The 22,807-nt window shown below is 30.4% G+C and overlaps 1 protein-coding gene across 2 annotated transcripts; it reads right to left on the bottom strand.

Annotated features, from left to right (window-relative positions):
* Window positions 1–8,130: 8,130 nt before the first annotated feature.
* On the bottom strand, window positions 8,131–22,210 carry LOC143068406 (uncharacterized). Of its 2 annotated transcripts, none has more exons than XM_076242418.1 (8): window positions 22,145–22,210; window positions 20,692–20,820; window positions 19,194–19,346; window positions 18,167–18,418; window positions 17,781–17,976; window positions 16,957–17,142; window positions 12,814–12,917; window positions 8,131–11,723 (listed from the first exon to the last, which is right to left on the bottom strand). In XM_076242418.1, exons 1-8 carry the CDS (start codon window positions 22,203–22,205, stop codon window positions 11,392–11,394), a joined length of 1,413 nt encoding a protein of 470 aa, XP_076098533.1. In that variant the 5' UTR covers window positions 22,206–22,210; the 3' UTR covers window positions 8,131–11,391. The 2 variants fall into 2 exon arrangements, with proteins under 2 accessions (XP_076098533.1, XP_076098534.1); XM_076242419.1 differs by lacking the exon at window positions 22,145–22,210 and adding an exon at window positions 21,157–21,274.
* Between the last annotated feature and the right edge of the window lie 597 nt (window positions 22,211–22,807).

Genomic DNA, 22,807 nt, shown 5'->3' with positions numbered 1-22,807 from the left:
TTAGTTAATACTATTATAAAAATCTCAAAATAATCAATTAACTTACACTATGATTTATCTAGGGTATGATTGTTTTAATTCATTAAAGTTTTTATCCACATTTAGAATTAATGATAAATTGATAGATTCTATTAATACACATTTCGTTGTTTGAACACGTAATTTTGCAAGTAAACACATATGTAGACATTAATTGGGTTCTCATTTATGAAAATAAATATGGCTCGGAACTTAATAAAACAGTTTTCAGTTTTGAAAACACAAATCCCCAGTCTTTAGTTTCCCTGCTTTTTGTTTAGTTTTTTTTTGTGCTGTTTTTATCTGTTTATCTGTTGGGTTTCTTTTCATTAGTCTTTAGCCATGACATTGTAAGTTTATTTTTCTTAGTTGGAGTGTTCCTTTTGTGTCTTTCGTTTCTATTTTCACAGTTGAATTGATGTTATATACGATATACAAGGAAAACATGTGTGAACAGTTATAACTTTCGGTTTTGATTCTTCAATGGTTTACTAAGCATGTAAAAAAGGGACGAAAGATACCAGGGGAGAGTCAAACTATACTGACAACGCCATAGCTAAAAATAAAAAGACAAACAGACAAATAATAGTACAGAAGACACAACATCGCAAACTAAAGACTAAGCAACACGAAACACATCAAAAACTTGGGGTGATCTCAGGAGCTCCGGAAGGGTAAGCAGATCCTGCTCCACATGCTGCACCCGTCGTGTTATTACAGTAAGCTGTACATGTATTTGATTGTAACCATTTCGCAAAAATACACGTAAAGCAAATTTCGTGTTAAATCAATGCATTTCGAAAAAAAAAGAACATATAAAAAACATATACATGTATAATGTTTAATTTTTCGGAAAAGGATAATTAACCTTATAAATTTAAGACATCAGAGAAGTTTCATCATCATTTTATAATTTATCAACGATTGTTTTAGGAAGTTATTTCATAAATCATTCCAGTACCGAAGCACTGACTATTGTGTTGATGATACCATCGGGAACTAACAGTCCTCCAGCAGCGGTATCAACCTCGACCATCTGGTAACACGTTTCAATGAACATTTACATGGAAAAACGTATTGGTTTACAATTTATTAAAAGAAATCAATATCTTTCGTCGAAATTAACAAATGAAACTTATAATTTCCCCCTACGCACACAAGTATATACCTCTTGACGACCGGAAAAGGTAAAGTAAACGGAAAAAGATCCGATTACTGTCAATAACTTTGTCAAGATCTCATCAAATAGATCAACGAATTTTTTTTTATCGTTTTATGTAATGTCAGTGCAGCTTTTATCATTATATAATGTAATATAAACAAAAGTTTTTTATTGTAAGTTTTTATTTTTTTACTGTTGTGACATTCTTAAATTCTGTTTGTTAATTAATCTATATCGGGACTCCGGGGTCGGGTGTTTTCTAAGCCCGGGATTCGGGATTGATCCTTTCGGGATCCGGGAATTCTTTTTTCGAATTTCGGGATGTCGGGATTTAAATTCCGTTAAATTCGGGACCTCGGTATTTCATGTCATTAAGCCCGGGATCGGGATCAGGACCCCCCGGTCATGTATGGTTGCTGAATCAGTACACAAGGGAAAAGATTCATAACTGAATGCAATTAATATCAAAATAACTCAAATATCAATATAATCTCAACAATTTTTTTCTTTGTTGCCTTTCTAAAAATACTGGATTGATTAATGTAATTTCTAATGTCAATTAACATTTTATAATTTGATAGAGAAATTTGACAAATTATACCTGAATCAAAACTCATGTGTTGAGCAATTTTACTGCCATCCTAAATAACAATTACTACAAAATAGGCAAAGAGTGAATTGATGACGTGACCTCAAATTTCACAACTCCATAATCAGATTTAGTACCGCGTTTTAATAATCGTCAATGTTGTTGCGACCGCAAATTTTAAGGGCTCATACTCTTTTTTAATTTTTCTTGGAGTTCGGAATTTCTTTTTTAGACTAACGAAACCACATATTGTAGTGAAAATGTTTGGCTTTCTTTACTATTTTGACCAGAGCGTCACTGATGAGTCTTATATAGTCGAAACACGCATATAAAATTATAAGCCTGGTACCTTTAATAACTATTAGCATGTCGTAATGTTCTATTGTATTACTAATTTGTGTATTTTTTTGTCCTGAATGTTCTTCCATTTATTTATATTGTAGTCATGTAATGTTGTCATTTCAGTGTTATACTTAACATTGCCATAAAAGCGTAATGTTTAGCTAGCCAACAAAACAAGGTTCAAACCACCACAGTTTTTCTTAAAATGTCCTGTATCAAGTCAGGAAAATTGCAAATGTTATCTTATATTTCGTTTCTCTGTGTGTTGCATTGTCGTTTGGATTTTTGTTGCACTTTAGTGTTTCTGTTGTTTCGTTGTTTTTCTCTCATATTTGATGTGTTTCTCTCAGTTTTAGTTTGTAACCTGGATATATTTTCTCTCAATCGATTTATGACTTTCGAACAGCGGTATATCTACGGTGTTGTTAATTACCATACTGCAACTTGCCAGTTTTAATCTATTAATAAACCATCTTAATTAATTATTAAGCAACCATTACTTCTGACTAGTTGTTTATTAGTGCGGTTAAGATTTTATTGGTTTGAATTAAATATTACAAGCGGATGGTCTAACAGTATGGATATCGGAGACCCCATCGATGAAAAAGTGAATGTAAAATCACATATTGTTGAATACCAACTAGTTGTCAAAACTAAAACATTTCTTTTACGTAATTCATTACATTAATTTGTATGACACGCTAAGTTTTATTCATAGTATATTCTATTTTTTTTTGTGTATACTTGTTTTTCATATCATTAGTTTTTATTTTTTTGTTGCTATTTTTAAAAATCTAAGGCCACTAGTGCTTTTATGTCTATTATCGTGCAGTGAATGCACAATTCAAAAAAATTCTCAAAAATTCATTCATCTGTTTGTAAAATTATTTCATATTTTTCTACACCTGATTCATCCCTCAGTTTGGGAAAGTGTGTTCAATTAATACTGTATTTTTTGTCCAATCACACGGTTCAGATACATTGACTTAGGTAGGGTTCACAAAATAGAAACCTAAATTCTGGAATGCAAATACTACCGTGCCACCTAAAGACCGTACTCAGAAGTAACGGTATTATTTTTCAGTTTAACCATTGTACTAAAATGAAATATAATACTTCCATCGTCTAATTAAAAAGATTAGAATCTAAACTCCTTCGGTTTATAAACATTTGTTAAGTTTTTGAGTTAACTATTGTTTGTAACATTTTCCATTCACGGTAATGATAATAAAAATGAAATTCAAAACCAGATAAAAGTATCCGAATAGAATATTAATAAATAATTCTGAAAAAGATAAAAACTCGTTTTCACAGAAAATGACATAAAAACCCACAAAAACAAAAACTGTAATTTATCATACCGAGAAGCACTTAATAATAACTTTTTGGAAAGAATAAACTTGTAAATGATACCGTTAGCAAGTACAATGTTGACATCAAATATAAGCATAAGCATAACACTCTGACAAAAATACATCAAACATGTAAAAGAAAAGAAAAAATGGCTTCCTTGACTACTGAAACATATATTTCACTAATTTTTAACACTCATATATTATTTGAAATTAATAATTTTTTGTTTAAGATATACATGGCACGTGACTTGGAATCCCTTAACCTAAATTCCTTTTTATTTTTCTGTTAGAAATACATGAAACGTTAGGTATACATGTGTAAGATAGCAACCCACTTGTTTTCCATTTATTCCGTTAATTGATATTTTCGAGCGTTTGGTTTTGAAAGGCTTATGGACTTCCACCGTATTGATTAAACCTTGAAGTTCGCTATTTTTTGTTGATACATGTATACCCAACGACAATATAAAATAACAAAAGTAATAAATACCCAGAGTTCAACATAAATATATATGTATGTATCTGTATCTGTATATATATATATTAGATATATCCATCTATAAATCGCACATAGTTTTCACAAGTTGTATATAAATTTAGCAGAATCTATTCAATATCCTCTATTATAAAGGAAAATTCAGAAAAAAAATTCAAAACGGAAAGTCCCTAATTAAATTGCAAAATCAAAAGATAAAATAAACCCGTTGTTCAAGATGTTTAAAATATAATTTCTTGATAACTTAGTTATAATTTGTTTGTAATTAGAATACCGTTAATTTTATTTAGAATTTGTGTTTTGCATTTCTTTGGTACTTGATGAGACTATATTGTTTATATCAAATAGTACCATTTCATTTTTATTAATTAGTACTATTTTATTTAATTAAGTTATGGGATTGCATTAACATTTTTTGTTTCTGATTTTAACATGTCGGATGTGACTATGAATAAAAAAAGAAATATTACACAATCTTTGTCTTGATTAAATTTGGTTAAATACCATGGAATTCAATTTTACAACATCAAAATTGATTTATGAAATCTGATACAGTTGAAATAATATTCTACAATTAAACATTTCAGGTAGTTACAAATACCTAATGTTTTCTGATTAATAAGGTCGTGAATTTTAACATACCTATAAACCTTTAGAAAAGAAATATGATGATACTTGAAACATGTTACATATATTTTTTAATCTATATTCATAATGATCCCGCAAGGGGAAACCCAATTATGATAGTAAGTTCTAATTGGTTGAGGAAGGCGGAGTACACGATGACAAACTGACAATCCTTGTAAATTAAAATCCTAGTCGAATTTATATTATACATGAACTGGTATAAAGTGTATGTATTTTAGAGAAATTAGTTTTTAGGTTATAATGGTGAACCTTGTTCTCTATTAATGTGCATAAGATATATTTTCAAGGTTGAATCACTACCTGTTCATTTATGTACCCAATATATGATTTATGATTAATTGGTAAATGATACAATTCAAGGAAATCTGTATATGCAACGGCAAGACAGTATACTAAGACATCAGTTATTCAAAAATATTTGAAGAATTTTATTAAATTGTTACTATACACTTATGTAATACTCCGAGAATACAGACTATTTCAATTTTCTTCTCGTGAAATGAATGGAGCCAGTTCTAAATATAAATTGGTGCAACTTTCTTGTTAAAATGGTCGGAGTGGTATACCAAGAAATGGTTTATTTTTTGCTTAATACCTCATTGAATTCATAGTAAACATTTTTCCTGAAAAGATATATGATTCGTTATGAAGCATTATGTTAATAACACATTATAAAGTGTATAAAATGAAATGACTTTCACTTTTGAGAAAAATTAAACTCTCAAAATGTGTTCTCGTAATAAAAAAAAGTTGGTAATTTACCATTGTAACTAACATTTCATTAACTATACCTACGAAAAATTAGTCAGTCTAGTATTTTAAACAATACATATTTGTATAGATTTATAAATGAAAGTTGTAAGTCACCAGCAACTCAGTCTTGCTAAATCCAAAGTTGATATTGACCATTGTTTTTTGGTGGACCTTAATAATAGAAATTATCATGATAAATGTATTCATAACGAGGTTACTTCCTTTTTCATTTTTTTTTACTTGCATTTACCTCATTGGAAATGTTTCTTTTCCTTATTTATAAGCGATTTTTAATATTCTGTTCGTGCGATATGGGTATATATGCAGAAATGTCATAGATTTCGAAGGTGAATGTACTTATATTTCAGTTCTACAAAAGAGATGTAGATATTATTTATTGGTCCGTTATTTTTTCTTTATTATTTTTTCAAATAAAGGGATTTTTATTTTCAATTCGGATGCTAAAAAGAGAAATGGAATAAATATTTGCAGTCAGTAAGTGTTCATTCACACATGCTTTAGTTCATCTAAGTTATACTGTAGCAGCCGTTATGGATCTTGTTATGGACTATTGAGGCAATAGTAATATTTGTTATTTCTTGAATGTGAAACTCCCTATTGACGTCTGGGATAAGCTACGAGTTTTTGGAGGCCAGTTCGTCCTCGTGGACAGTTATGATAATCATTATGTAAACTGCATCCCACACAATATTTTGTGCAGTCGTTAGAATTCCTAATTCATGTTGACTGCTGTAACCCATTTTTGATGTTTTACCTCTTATGTGTGCTTTGTTTTCCGCACACATTTTTGTCAATATGAAGTTTTAATTCACCATATTCTACAAAAGATAATGCCTGTACCAAGGAATATGACAATTGTTTTTCATTCGTTAGATGTGTTTTGTCATTTTATAGAGGACTTTCCGTTTTTTTTTAATTTCACTTGGAGTAAATAGTTATCAAAGGTACCAGGATTATAATTTGATAATCATCATTGACGCTCGGTTCAAAACAGTTACTTAAGCCAAACAATTACAAAGTTGAAGAGCATTGAGGACCAAAAATTCCAAAAAGTTGTGCCAAATACGGCTAAGGTAGTCTATTCCTGGGATAAAAAAATCCTTAGTTTTTCGAAAAATTCAGTTTTGTAACAGGAAATATATTGAAATGCCCAAATAATTTTTTTTTTTTTGTTATTTCAATTTTCAATAAGAAAAATGACAAAAATACACTACATATGTAAAGAATGAATTATTGTATGCATCTGTAACATAATTTAAACCTGTTCAAATTCTAAACGACTCCCTATGAAGGTTTACAATGAAGTATTTTGTAGCAAATGTCTGTAAGTTCTACCTAAATGAATCTTAAAGGGGCAACTACTACTGGCGGACAACATAACCCCCATTAACACATGGATCAACAAAGTAATGATGAAAATTCCTAAATACAATACTGACCTCTGATGGTTTTGTCTTTTCTCTTAATAGAACATGGTCTTTCGAATCATTAAATCAGAATGATATTCTATTATGTAGATAAATCCACATATACGCATTGGTTTTCTGTCTTTGTCTGTCTTTCAGTAACAGAGGTTATATTTCTCCTTTGCCATTTAACAAAAGAGACAATACATTGTAACAGGTTTAGCTGAAGCTACGCCCATTTTTGGAGTGAACAGTCCCTTGAATCGACAACTTATTATATCGTTGGTATTGTATTACTTTAACATTTTGATTTATCCCTTGCCTTAAATTTAAATTGAGCTTTTATTTGTTCGTTTTTGACATATGATCTGCTTACTCATTTGGTTTCTTATATTTGTCTCTATTAGGTGGACAATTTGATTGGACGGGGAGGGGAGATGAAAATGTATATGCAGCCCAACAAAATAAACAAAATGCTCCTTCCCCCCACATACATAGTTAAATTTTTTTTAGTAAATTCTACATTTAAAATAAATTATATTGATGAGTTAAGCCTTTTTCAACTGATTTTTATCGTTCGTTCTTATGTTGTACTGTTACACCACTGTCCCAGGTGGAGGGCGGGGGGGGGGGGGACCCCGCTAACATGTTTAACCCCGCCATAGTCTATATGTATGTGCCTGTTTCAAGTCAGGAGCCTGTAATTCAGTGGTTGTCGTTTGTGATGTGTTACATATTTGTTTTTCGTTCATTTTTTATACACAAATTAGGCCGTGAGTTTTCTCGTTTGAATTGTATAACATTTGTCATTAAGGGGCCTTTTATAGCTGACTATGAGGTATTGGTTTTGCTCATTGTTGAAGGCTGCACGGTGAACAGTAACTGTTAATTTCTGTGTCATTTGGTCTCCTTTGGAAAGTTGTCTCACTGGTAATAATACTCCATCTTCTTTTTTTATATTTGAAATAAATATTTGTTGATAGATAGATCAAAACTAGAGTTAAAAAAATCAAAATAAATGAATGCTGAATGAACCATTTTTCTTTTACTTGAAATAGGGGTCAGTAAAGGAATTAAGTGCGAATCTACAGTGTTTGTAAACAAGGTCATGTAAATGCCCAAAAATCCCGCATGACCCCATGTTTTTATTGTGGCAAAAGATAGGGCTACATTTGTACATTCATGAATGATATATGAGAGCCTTCGATTTCTAAAGGTAAGTCAGGTATACATTTAATTCAAGACATAGATTAGGAAATGGGAGATTTTTTACTGAATTTACCACTAAAGACCCTTTAAAATACGTAAAGATTCAGCAAATAATAATATGACTCTAAGAGGGTATTTTTGTTTAATGTTTACAAAAATAAAATACATTTATAATAAAAGTTTTTTACAATTCTGTCAATATAAAAGTAAAAAAAAAGGTTATCATACAAAAATATATAAATCGTGCGAATAAACTGAACACACATATATATGGCAGTAAAATACAATTGAGCTTAAATAACATAAAAAGCTATATTTCTTTCATGTGTTGAAATTCTCAGTACGTCATTGTAATACCGTACTTTTTCTCATATTTCTTTACCGACCGTGCGTGACTAGCCAAGGTCGTTAAACACCCCCGTAGTAGCATATTTATTTTGGAACGGGCTAATAAACATCTTAAGGCATTATTTAGTTGGAAAATCCTGCTTTATTGGGACTATTTATAAAATATACGACATTGTTAATTACGTCCATTCTAGTATCTAACCTTTTCAGTTCATATTACTTCCTAAAGAATACTTCCCTTCCTTTTTATTATATAAGAGGGTTTAATTGGGGTATACATAATAGAGAATCAATAAAAAATGTAAAAAAAAAACAATGAATAGAACAAAAAATTACGATATCGTAAAAATAATAGAGGATAGATAATATGGTGTTAAAGTATTAAAATATCCAAGAAAAATAAAATGATTAGATAGAGATATCTCCAAATTGCATGAAAATTAAATAGTACAATCAATTTCATGAAATTCTCCAGAGCCTAATTTTGAAAGATAACGAAAAATGTCCTAAACATTCAAAAAGTGCAAAAATTAAAGAGCCCCAACCAGACCCTCATATAAAATAGATTGTAATATTTCTCGCGTTTTTAGTCAATAAATGTGATCCTTTGTGTTTTAAAAAAAGACTGGCGCACTTTGTGAAAATTCCCGAAATTGTTAATGTTAAACTAAGGATTTGATAAATGAATTGTACAAAAGTATTTGATTAATGATTTATTCAAGTATTTAAAATAACGTTGGACGCTTTTAGAAAAACACTGTAAAGAAAGAGCAACCCGTTTAAATACAACGGAGTTTTCAAATTAATATTACTCTCTTGCGACAAATTATTCAGTCAACGTATGCAGAAAAATGCATCGAGTTTATTCAGGACACTGATCGAAAATGGGAAGAAGATACCAAGGGAAAATAATAAAAATCTTATGTCCTAGACAATTAAAATGAGCAAAAGAAAACTACTATATTAAGACAAAATTATCATATTTTCTTGTCAATCCGTTTTATTCCTATGTAAATTTGTTCAATTTACCCTAGCCGGATTTGGATCAACTTTTTGGAATTTTGGGTTCTCAATGCTCTTCAACTTTGTACTCGTTTAGTCTTTACAACTTTTTAGATCTGAGCGTCACTGATTAGTCCTGTGTAGACGAAACGCGCGTCTGGCGTATTAAATTATAATCCTGGTACCTTTGATAACTATCTTATGTATATTGGTCAATGAAGGGTTTATCCTAGTCAATTGTCTGAGACATGGGATGCCTTAATATGAACAAAAAGAAAATGTGGAGCATTTGACAATAAGACAACAATAACAATATAAATTCAGAAAAGACATATCGATATGTTGACTTATGCTCTTCGAAAATTTCGTTGTATTTCTATAAATCTTTTTAGTTTTGAAATGAGCTTTTAAAATTTGGCCCGATTGCAAGATATGTCATAGAATCTGCGGAAGTAGTGATTGATTTTAAACAATGTTCGTGGTTACAAAAGTCATGGAGGAGCAAAAAATCTAAATGTAGCTAATATTTACAATAAAACAAATATAAAAAACCTCTAGGAAATATTCATTCATATTCTAAATCACATTTACAGTCAGTATAATATATAATGTTCATAATTAGACTCTGATGTACAAGGTTACAACAGGAAGAAGTCCAGGAAATGAAAAAAAATATGTTTAAGAGTAACCATCTTGTGAAATCATTAATCATGCCTGAGAAATAATATTAAATAACATCACGCTTTACGCTATTTCTGTGCAGTAAATAGTATGATTACATAATGAGTATTGATAAAATATAAACAATCATTTGTATTTTGCCATTTTATCTTTTTTTACTGTATAATGGATATTGTTGAATGCCATTTATAAGTGAGACATTTTGCCAAAAAATGAATTGATTGTCGCAGCTTATAAATGAAAAACACACCACGATCACAAAAGATTAAAAACAAGATGAAGAAATAGATATAATCACGTGGTCTTTTATATCATAGATTCCAGCATAAGGAAGTATGAAAGGTTGATGGATTGATTAATGATGGTTTAACACTGCGTGGGGATAATAAGTCTATGTTGCATCGACACTAAATTTGTCAAAATAAATAGTCAGGCAAAATATTCATCATATATATAAAATATCGTTCTTACTCAATACTTTACCGTCTAGTTGTACATATACATGTAACTATCAAAATATTTAAAAAAAAAATATAAAATACAAAACGTATTTAAATTATCAAGTCATGTAAAAAGATAAATATACATATATTATATACAAATTATCGTCTAAAAGTGTACAAAACTAACCCAATATATCAAAAATAAAACAGTAAATTCATGTGTACATAATTATTTAACATTCATCAGTATGATTATAATAAATTAAATAAATCTATTCTAATTCTTTTCTTGAAAGTTGTACTATTAAAAACTATTATAATTCTAAAATATGTATATTTACATCAGTATATCAATGTTATGATCTAAAATTATAATAAAGGGTAAAAAAACTTTAAAATAATCTTAGTGCGAAACTGATTCCTTGAACTTGGCCCCACCGACAATTTATTATTTTATAATATTATACCTGGAAATAAAGTGGGTAAACCAGCATGACACTGATATAATAGATTAAAACAAAGGTGCATGCATAAATATCATGATAATTCTTAAATTTGATGGCAATTTGAAGACAAAATGTACATCCTGGTATCTATGATGAGTGTGTTTTTTTCTACGTCGGCCTCAACTAATTGATTGAGTTTCTAGTGGTACCCAGTTTGTATGATATCTAAATTGACTTTATCATTACCACTGGTCACATGGTTTGGTTGAATATATATATTTTACAAAACATTTTCAAAATATATTACACTGACCAATTTATTTTAGATTCTCAAAACGATTTTTTTTTGTGAAGGTACCAATGAAACAAAGAACTACAGTTTTGAGACAAAAACTAAACTGTGCATCAGAGTTATATTAGAAATGTTTCCTAAAAAAGTCTGTCACGTTAATCTCTTTTTACAATAACATTACTAATTACTCCTCTTTTGTTTTCTTCTTCTTATATAAAGATAATACTCACCATTCATTTCTTTGAAAGGTAATTTTGCTTTTGTTAGTAACATAACATTGTTAATGTTATTTCCATAAAAATGTTTACATTCGCAAGGAAACTTTATTATATTATTTGCATTCCTTCTCTGTTGAAAGGGATTAATTTTTCTTGTTAACTTTCTCCTAGGCATATTTATATTATTATGCTTGGATCTTATTCTTCTTCTGTTTCTATTTTTTGTTTTTCGGTATTTTATTTTCCAATTTACATTTCCTTGTAGGGACGATTTAATTCTCCGAATAGCGTACTCTAAAATAAACAGAAACATTTAAAGAAAATATATTGAAAGCCATATGTAGATGGTAAACTGTTGAAAACTTTTAAAATTGTCATTTTAATAAGTTATCAGATATTCATTATCTTAAAAATATTTTTTTCCTTATTGTATCTTAGGTAGAACAGGATATATGGGGCTGTTGATAATCTTTATAGCTTTTCTTTTGCTCATAATATTGGGTTTTTTTTTTAACTTATGATTCTTCATTGTCCTTCTCAGTAAATATTTTCTAATGTTTGGAACTCGCATTTCTCTTTTTCTAAAATTGTTGATAAATTTCTGAGCAGTCAGGTCTATACATCTCCCAGTTGATACAATATTTTAGAACTTGCCTTTCATATCTTGATTTTTTTGAAAGAAGGTTGATTCTTACACGAAAACTGACCAAGAGTTCAAAATTGAAAAGCTAAAGTCGTCCTTTTAATAATTTTACGAACACTATCACGAGTTGGTTGACCGTTCTGGATATCTGTCTCACAGATGACAATTGTCGTTTTCATAATCCCGTCTTATTTTCTTAGAAATTTTACCATCCATTTAGACTTCGGTGTTCGTACTTACATGATCAAAGAGATAGGTAAAACATGTGGAGCAAGATCTATTTTCCCTTCCATTACATTTGAGATCACTACGATTTTTCGGTTTTGTTCGTGTTGCTCAGTCGAATCCTTAGTTTTTTATGTTGTGTTATTTTATATTGTTGTTTGTGTTTTGGTGTTATTCGTTTTGTGCTAAGTATAATGTAATTTTCAATTCCATTTTCGACATATGAGATTGAAAATTCTTTTTGGTACCTTCATTTCCCTTGTAATGACCATGAATCATTTTGTATGAGTTGCTTGTCAATAACTTTCATAATCTAAAAACATTTCGGAATGAAGGTTTTAACCTCGGCTTGGTACATCTCCACAAAACTTTAGGACAAAGTGATGATTTATCTTGACAATGCACAAACGTTAAACTAATTATTTTCTTGTCAAATGTAATCCCCCAATTCATTACTTAATGTAACTTTGATTTCTTTTAAAGTTTTCAAAACTGTAACAATTGGTGTGAAATTACCTTTAAACATTTTCTGTTTCAGCTCTTTAACTCTCAGCATATCATTTCCAAGCCACACAGTTTTACAAACCAATGAACAAGAAGGAGGATTATTAAAAGATTTACTGAAAAAAAAAGATTTAAAATATAGTTACGAATTTCCCGTACAACAAAACCACTATAAGAATATAAATTGTTAAAGCAATCTTAATCGGAAACCTGCACAATCAAAGCAATTATCAATATTCACTTTAATTTATCAACTAAAAAAGTTCTTTGTGAACCTTTTTTTTTTGCTTCTAAAGTGTTGGAAACACCTTATTCAATATTCAATATTCAAATCGAACTTTGTCTTTATTTTCCGGTACTTAAGTCTATTAATTCATCAGCAACTACTTTTTAAAATAGAGGGATAAAATAATTTTACATTTTGGTCAATTTTTCAAACAATACTTAAAAGAATCTTATGGATACATTTTGTATCTACTTATACGTACTACATATCGATGAAATAAGCAAATTCTGTTGTTTTATATATAGAAAACTTAGTTCTTATTATAATAAACATGCAAGGAAACAGAAAGTTCGAAACAGAAAATGATAGAATTTGAAATCCAATTGATCAGAGAACAATGGAAGGTCTTTCCTCGTTAATTTTCTAAATGAACGTGAAGCTATACTTCCGGATTACTCAAAGTTATTATTGGCGCCCAATCCTAGGTTTCTTCAGGTAGCAATACACAGTCCTAATTGCTCTTCAACTTCGTATTTATTTGGCTTTTTAACTATTTTGATCTGAGCGTCACTGATGAGTCTTATGTAGACGAAACGCGCGTCCGGCGTATAAAATTATAATCCTGGTACTTTTGATAACTATTTACACCACTGGGTCGATGCCACTGCTGGTGGACGTTTCGTCCCCGAGGGTATCACCAGCCCAGTAGTCAGCACTTCGGTGTTGACATGAATATCAATTATATGGTCATTTTTATAAATTTTCTGTTCACAAAACTTTGAATTTTTCGAAAAACTAAGGATTTTCTTACCCTAGGAGTAGATTAGCTTAGCCGTATTTGGCACAACTTTTGAATTTTGGGTCCTCAATGCTCTTCAACTTCGTATTTATTTGGCTTTTTAACTATCATGATCTGAGCGTCACTGATGAGTCTTATGTAGACGAAACGAATCTTTACAAACATTTTTTTTCTTTTTTTTCTACACGAAGTTTTTGACGCAATTTTACAAAAAAAATGAAATGAAAGATATATGATTTTCATTGAATTTGCCGAATGTTATATGTAAACTGTTTCAGATAAGGTATTACTTCAAGCGATTGAAATTCTACTTTTAGCCAAATTTTGGGGAAATGTGGGACATCTTTTCACCCCTTTTTGCAATATTTTATAACAAATAATACATATTGTGGCCATGGATACATCCAAAAGAAATTATATTTTACCATTTTATATACTGTATATAAAATCTAGGGAAGATTCTGATCACATACATATGCACATTTATGACACAAACAGTAAGACTAATATTGCAAGAAAGCAATGAAAAGGGGATGGTAAAATTTATAAGGGCAAATTCTAACATTTTTTCTAACTGTTTATTGCTACCTCATACTGTTTCAATGAATATATGTTTCTATATATTTTGCCTGGAAAATAACCGTCGACTTCCGGTTTAACAAATGTCATTTCTGATCTCACATGATAGCTTTATTCACACTGTTCCAAGTTTAAGAAATGAATAAATAAAATTAATTCAAAACATTTCGGGGGCAATAACTCTAATAAGATTACATTGGATTGTTTCCGGCAAAATGTTTCATATATTCATCACAACCTGGCATTCATTTTGCTATAGTTCTTTAATATATATCTTTAAAGGTGACAGATGAGTTCATAAGACAAGAAAACGTCTAAATTTAGAATATGATCTTGACCTTTGACCTTGGTCTCAATGTCATTTTAGTGAACCAAAGACCTAAAACAGAAACACATAAGGTATCTACCACTTAACAATCCTGTTATACAATAATAGTTAACTTATGTCAAATACAGAAAGTGGCATAGCTCTCATATGGAGTCTTCGTGTCGCTTCGGTCAAAATTGGATAAAACATCATGAGGATATAACGAGCAATTTGGTAAAATAAATTTGTCTATTTCTTTTACGGAATCGGAAAAGATTCACGAAAAACAAAAAGAGTGTTTTGGCAGATATAATATCTACAAGCTGTGCCTTATTAGTATTAATCTTTCAGTTCAGGTTGAATCCTGCATTTTATCTGTAATACTATTAATCTGCTTTGTCCAGCAGTATCTAAAGTGAGAGGGATGTGTAATTCAATAAAACGGATTTTGGACAATTTTCTAAATAATTCGTGCAAAAACAAGACATTTTTTTTTTAGATTAAAGAGGAGCTTACGCTCTCTACTCCTGGATCCGCCACTTTCCAGATTAATAGCTTGTATATTAGTTATAACTGATAATAATTTTGAGTTGTCGATGCGTCATTATTGTTTCAAAACTATCTAAAGTTTCATGTCTACAAACAAACAAAAAACAGCAACAAAAACGAATGTAAAAAACAGCAACAAAAACGAATGAAATAAACAGCAACAAAAACGAATGAAAAAAAACAGCAACAAAATTGTGTTCTATATAGCGATAAAAGCAAAATTTTGAAAGATGCATTGCATTCAATCCTGGTATCTATGATGGGTTTATTTGCAGGAAAATAATGTAAAAGTATTCATAGCAAAATATTTCTATGGTTGAACTATGAAATAGCCGTACGGATTTGCAACTAGTACATTCTAGATAATAAATGTTTCAAAATACAACTAAGAATTATCCTATGTAATAGATTTGAAATAAGTGACACACTTACAACTATATTTGAAAGAATTGACACTGAAATAATAACCCAAAGTAAAGATATAAGTACAAAAATGTATGTATTTTTTTTCAATATCTGCAAAATTCAGTTTTAACGAATTCATTTTTTTCTGTGATTATCGAATACTTAGGCCTACATCATTTAAATATAACTGTCATATTGTTTTTTTATTCCATCCAATTGTTACCTTAGCCGTATTAGGTACAACCTTTTTGTAATTTTGGGTCCTCAATGCTCTTAAATTTTTTACATGTTTGACTTAGTAACTATTTTGATATGAGCGTCACTAATGAGTCTTATGTAGACGAAACGCTCGTCTGGCGTATTAAATTATAATCCTGGTACCTTTGATATCTATTTACACCACTGGGTCGATGGCACTGCTGGTGGATTTTCGTCCCCGAGGGTATCACCAGCCCAATAGTCAGCACTTCGGTGTTGACATGAATATCAATGATATGGTCATTTTTATAAATTTCCTGTTACAAAACTTTGTAAAACTACGGATTTTCTTATCCCAGGAGTAGATAACCTTAGCCGTATATATTACAACCTTTTTGGAACTTTGGGTCAACAATGCTCTTAAACTTTTTCAAATGTTCGGCTTCCAAACTATTTTGATCTGAGCGTCACTAATGAGTCTTTTGTAGACGAAACGCTCGTCTGGCGTATTTAATTATAATCCTGGTACCTTTGATATTTATTTACACCACTGGGTCGATGCCACTGCTGGTGGATTTTCGTCACCGAGGGTATCATCAGCTCAGTAGTCAGCACGAATATCAACGATGTGGTCATTTTTATAAAAAATTTTGTTACAAAACTTTGAATTTTTAGAAAAACTAAGGATTTTCTTATCCCGGGTGTAGATTACCTTATCCGTATTTGGTACAACCTTTTTGGAATTTTGGGTCCTCAATTTGTCGATTTTTTGGCCAATGCTTCTTTTTCTGAGGGCCTCGGGGAAGATTGTCAATGTAACTACGTGTGTAGCTTTCGCAAAATAAAGTATTATTGTTGTTTATCTTATAATTAAACACTTGAAACTTTCAAATAAAATAAATGAAACAACACTGTTTTCTATTCTTCATATAAAAAAAACAATCAGAATCCATTTGAAATGTGTTCAATACATATAAGAGCAGAAGTCCATTACTAGACTAGTAATATGACTTCTGATAAAGAGCCATATCCCCTCAAGTTTCAATGGATATTCAATGCATTCCTAAAAAGATACTCTATAAAATATGTTACCTGTTATTACGCATAACTCCATCCAGGCAAGTTTGATTTGTAGTAAAATAAGGCCGAACACCACAACATTGCATCTCATTAACAATTCCTTTCTCAACAAGTACTCCTTGACAACACAAATCAACAAATCTGTTGTAGGTATTCCATCCACACATATCTGGTTTACTTGTTGTTGAACTTGTAACACTGTAATAACATGAAGTTTGTTATTTCAAATTCCTTGTTGGCATTATGGTTTTTTTTCTGTCTGTGTGTCCGTTCGTTCGTTCGTTCGTTCGTCCGTCCATTTATCCCGCTTTAGGTTAAAGATTTGATCAAGAATGTTTTTTTACGAAGTCCAATCACCTTGAAACTCGCAAACAAATGTTCCCTATTATATAATCTTCCTTATTTTAATGCCAAATTGTTTTGACCGCAGTTGTTTAGTCCACTGGACATTGAAAATAATATTCGTGTACTCATTCTTGTTCTTGTTTCTTTCATATTAAATAACAAACTGCCAAATATACTATATATGAATCGTATATCACGAACAGGTCAAGACTGCTCAAGTTTTTATGACTTTGACTTCGAGAAAAGAGAATGTCATAAATAATGTTCCAGCTGCTCAAGACTAACGATTTGACTATTTCTGAAGGGTGATATTAAAGAGTAGAGAAAAGAGGACATCATCATTTTCGCCTCATACAGATAATTTTTAAAATCAACCATGTGGATATGAAAAAAGGTAGTAATCTTAAAAGGACAAAAAACAAACAGCTTTTAGTAGATCGTGTCAGGTCTTTGGAAAAATTTGTATTGCCCAGACTTAAATATTAACATACCTCAGTTGACCCACAACGCCTTTTTGAGTGCACGTTTGCTTGGAGGCATCGTATAGTTCTATATTACCATTCACTAAACAACATTTATTTTCGTAACCAGTAATCTTGGAAATCTTTTCTTCACCACAACATACATATTTAGATGTGTCCAGCCTCAGTCCATCGCAGCACTTATACTGTTCACCCATAATTTTGTCTATATAAAATAATACGTATGGACCAAGTCACTCAAAAACATTTCATAAAAGTCCTGTGGACTTTTATTTGTTTGAGAGTGAATTGGTCGAGCTTATACATCAATAAATTTCTTTAAAAAGGCGTTTACTTAATTTTTTGTTTATTATTTGTTTATAGTTTTGTACATAGATCTATTTGTATTTTCTCACCTGCACTACACCATGCATGTCCCTTTGGAACAACATGACCATAGCTACAATCTGATGTTACTGCAGAATAAGGTACACCTTCACAACAGCCATTCTCCTTGTTGTCAGTTTTCTTGTTGTACGAATTTATTCCGCAACATTTCTGGTTTGATGTCTTCTGATGAAGTTTTGCAGAAATAGAACTTTTATCCTTGCAACACAAATACTGGTTTCTTTTATTTAATAATTGTCCACAACATTCTCCCTTTCTTCCTAAATGTAGAAATTAATCATGATGATATAACATACAATATCAACTAAATGGTCGAAGAAACAACAATATACAAATTCAATAAAACACTAATCCATACAAGAACATCCAACTGAAGATTTGTAAGTTCAATAATTGTATTAATCTTTGGCTATTGTCTTAACGTGTACGTTTAAATTTGTAGCATGTTTGCAAATATACAAGTTTAAACTTTAAAAAAGACATAAAAATGTTGTGATTCATCTTTAGATATCGTCTTTTTGTCTTTTCTTTTTGTCATGTTTTTTCCGTCTTTCTCCCACTTATGATTTGTATGTCATTTTTTTTATATAAATGTTAGCCCAGTCCTTTAATCTTTTTTTTTTTAATGACAATTGATATAAGATATGTACTACAACTCAGTTATCCCAATTACCTAGAAATTAAAAAAAAAAGTCTGCTACATGCCTGAACTTTCACTGTATAAACCTTATTACAAACGGGATATCACATTCTTATGTGTACGGTGATGTTGATATCTCATTCAAGACTCAGACTTTCTGATATCACCTTCATATAGAGCTTACGTTATGAGGAGAATTGCAGAGATAAATCTATCTCAGGATGCAGGGACTTTCCATACTAACTAGTATAGAAAGTCCCTGCACGATGCTAACATAAATCATATTGAAAAGAAGTTGTATAAGTTATATGTACATGTAGTTCGTTTTACCTAATTTCAATTTATAAATTTTTGGTATTTTCATTAAAACATATAAAAAAAATAACATATCCTACCGTGTTCGTAATAAACATTTTCACAACAAACGCCTATCTTTTTGTCTTTTAATTCATTTTGGCAGCATTCGTAACTTTGTTTTTCGTCCTGGATTCTCCTTAGTTGATTCTCACAGCAGAAATGTGTTCGTATATTATAAACCTGATAACTGCCTGTAATTGTAAAAGGTTATAGTCATATATTTGAGTCTTTCTCAGTTTCAAAAACACGCTGGAAAAATATTTTTTACATGTTTGATTGTGGAAACTGCATGTTTCCTATTGTTCAAATTTAACAAGTAAAATTGTTTAATAGTCGTTGATAGAGAAAAGTACATGGGATGATTGGATATGCATTTGGCACAATATTTGTGAAGGTTTTAATTGTATTAGCACCCGCGAAATTTAGAACATTTGTACAGGTAAGTGGTGCTTTGATAACATTCAATTTTGTTGTTCCATACTGACACGGAAAATTCTTTAACAAACAACACATCCCACAATCGTCCTCCTTCTTTGACCCTTTTTAGTTATTTTAGTTTGAACACCAAAACTATAAAATCTTTCATCAAAAGCTCCCTTAAATGACTCTTTGATTTCTAGACTTTCTAACTAAATGTTAAAACAAAATTTGATCTTAAATATGAAATTTCAAGAAACCTTTCTGCCCTGCTCAAATACTGAGAATATTTAATGTTATCAGAATAAAAGACTGGTCGGCAAACTTCTCCACCCGAACTTTCGGAACAAGACATTGTATATAACATGAATAGACGGTATCAATGAGACAGTAACAATGCGCTTCAAAAAGACATCTGCATGCGAACATATATGCAATATAAGGAAGACAATAAAGCTAGATATCATAGAAACAAAAAACGGGATGTAAATTCAAAATAAAAGTACATTACAATACATATTTGTTCTATCAAAGGACAATAACTAAAAATAATTCCATTTCAAGAGAAAAGAGCATACAGGTTTCCAAGACCTTGCTCTTATGATATCTAAATATGTGATATCCGTTTAAAAAAATGTAACCTTTGATATAAACTTAGTCGTTTGTTTGAATGTGTTACACATTTGTGTTTCGTTCATTTTTTATATAAATAATGCCGTTAGTGTTCTCGTCTGAATTGTTTTACATTGTCATTTCGGGGCCTTTTATAGTTTACTATGCGGTATGGGCTTTGCTCATTGTTGAAGGCCGTATAGTGGTCTATAGTTGTTAATTACTGTGTCATTTTGGTCTCTTGTCTCAGTCTCATTGCCAATCAAACCACATTTTCTTTTTTTATATTTATAAAATTTTACATGAAATCTTGATTTGCGAGAGCTTACTATGCAATTTTCCAGTATAATTTTCATTTCCAATGCAGTGCATTTTAATTGACTGTTTTGGTTGCTTATTCAACAAGTATACTGGAATAAAAGGATGGAAATTAAATCTGAAACATTTATTTAACGTACATATATAAAAAATGGAAAACAAATGTAAAATATCACAATCTTTTATTACCGTCACAACATGCAAAGTTGTCTGCTCCAACAGTTTTATTATAAATTCCACTATTACAACATCCTTCATTCAAGTCGTTGTAGGACCGGAGTCGTCCATCCTTTCCAAGACAATATTTTGTCCGTACCCCTGATTTAAAAATATTAAATTGTGGAAAAATCACAATTTTTTTATTATATTAAATCATGGACGTATAACAATTAACAAGAAACACAGTAACATTTTATGTGCTCAAAGAAATATTACAAGAGTAAATGAAGCTTATAGATCTACAGTCCATGTCAACGGAGTTGATAAACAGATTTTAATATATGTGTACACATTAAAGCAATTTAGTAGAATTTCACATTAAAAAAAAGTTAAGAGTAAGAACTTTGATGGATTTATAAGTTTGATTTTCAAGAATTTAAGTTCAAAAATATTTATATAAGTTATATGATAATTATGAAGATTCTATGAACATACCTATTGAATAGTTGCATAATGCAAATAAAAGAATACTGTTGATCCCTTGATGTCTCATTTTCAAATGAGTTGATCAAGTTCAGAAGTAGTCTTCATCTAAAGTTTCAATGATGTCCATCTATTAATAATAACTTTCACTAGTTCGGTTTCTATTTATTATATAGATGCAATTTTGAAAATTTCCCATTAGATCAGAGAAAGGGAGAAAACTCGAAACTATCTATGAAACATGCATTGTTTTAACGGAATATAGCTACAATTGACTATAAACACACTTGTATAATACTTTTTTAATCTATTTTATTTCTTCAGATTTATTCTAACTAGATTTGCCATATTTTTTTATTTTTGTCAAATTATCGATGTGTACGCAACTGCGTTTTTGCGTACGGTTTGCTAAGCGCCTATAGACTGTGTTGTAGGGAAAGTTATTAATGGAAGGATCTTAGACAAGTGCATTGAATAAACCTCCAAAATTGTTAATATACTGTCTAGCTTTAAACAATTGTACTCGGAATAACAACAAATAAATTCCAATAAAATTAGATAATATGCATAGGAACAAAGTATCAAAACATAAGAGGGAAAGGGGTTTATAGATAATAATATATAACTCATATCTTACCCTTTAACTAATCAAATGTCTAATCATAATAGTACATTAAAAACTTGGTTATACAAACTTGAAGCAAATGAATGCCAACATTTTCTATAAACGAAGAGGCGATATTGATAAACAAATTTGTCAACTACTTTGCATTTCTAGAAATAAAAAAAAAAACTTACTAGGTAGTACCGTACAGATGAAAAAGGTCGATCCAAGTACATAATTTTTATATTCATTACCTACAGACCAAGCCAAGAGTATTACATGAAGAAACTGCTGTTTGCATGTAACATTTGCATCCATCAAATATATATGTGAAAACTGTAATCAGCTCAGATGTAATGCATCGTAAAGAAATAGATTTTGAAATAATTTTCTTACCTGTTACACAGTAATCATAGATCATGAACATTATGAACGTACAAAGCAAATATCTGGACATCTCTGCAGATTATTTGAAGTGTAAAAAAATATCTCTTGACATGGCTTTTTAAATGCAATGTATTGCACAGAAAGCTGAGAAATTTAAAAAAGAGGATTTTTTAACTTATTTTAGGAGATAAAATTTTCCTGATATATAAATATACATTCAGTCACATTATTATTACCTGTTCAATGCCTCGTGTTCTTGCGTGTGTTGTCATGTCTAAATATAATACGAATGACGCAAATGCAAAAGTCGTTTAACTTAGTTTTTCAAACTGTACTTTTGACATTATATATTTCTGCATAAAAAAAAGCTTCAAGGTAATGATGTATTGCAATGAAATATAGGCACTTGACATGAAAATTAAAGACGATTCAAGTCTTAAATGTAGATTTTTATCATCTTTGTAATGAAATTTGTAAGCAAGTTTTGCTAAATATCTTGTTAGTGCTAATAAAGCTGCAGATAACACAGCCGTTTTGGCAGAAATAGAAATATTCATCAAATGCATAGAAACGGGGACCATTTGTGTTCGACCAGATTCTGGCATCATTCAACTTGGCAGCCACCTTCGTTGGTGAATTTGCTACGAAGTTACAACCTGGTCAGCACCTCAT

The sequence above is a fragment of the Mytilus galloprovincialis genome, chromosome 3 (genome assembly GCF_965363235.1).
Source record: "Mytilus galloprovincialis chromosome 3, xbMytGall1.hap1.1, whole genome shotgun sequence".
NCBI lineage: Eukaryota > Metazoa > Mollusca > Bivalvia > Mytilida > Mytilidae > Mytilus > Mytilus galloprovincialis.
The sequence above is the reverse complement of the archived record's forward strand: the minus strand, read 5'-3'. Positions and strand labels throughout refer to the sequence as shown.

Bases quoted from the DNA above. Each gene is read 5' to 3' on its own strand.
- LOC143068406 (XM_076242418.1), bottom strand. From the start codon at position 22,205: ATGTCCAGATATTTGCTTTGTACGTTCATAATGTTCATGATCTATGAT. The intron at 17,977-18,166 runs GTGAGAAAATAC...TATTTTATATAG, and splicing joins ACATGCATGGTGTAGTGCAG to ACAAAATTATGGGTGAACAG. The intron at 11,724-12,813 runs GTAATTTCACAC...TGTTTATTTTAG, and splicing joins GAAACAGAAAATGTTTAAAG to AGTACGCTATTCGGAGAATT.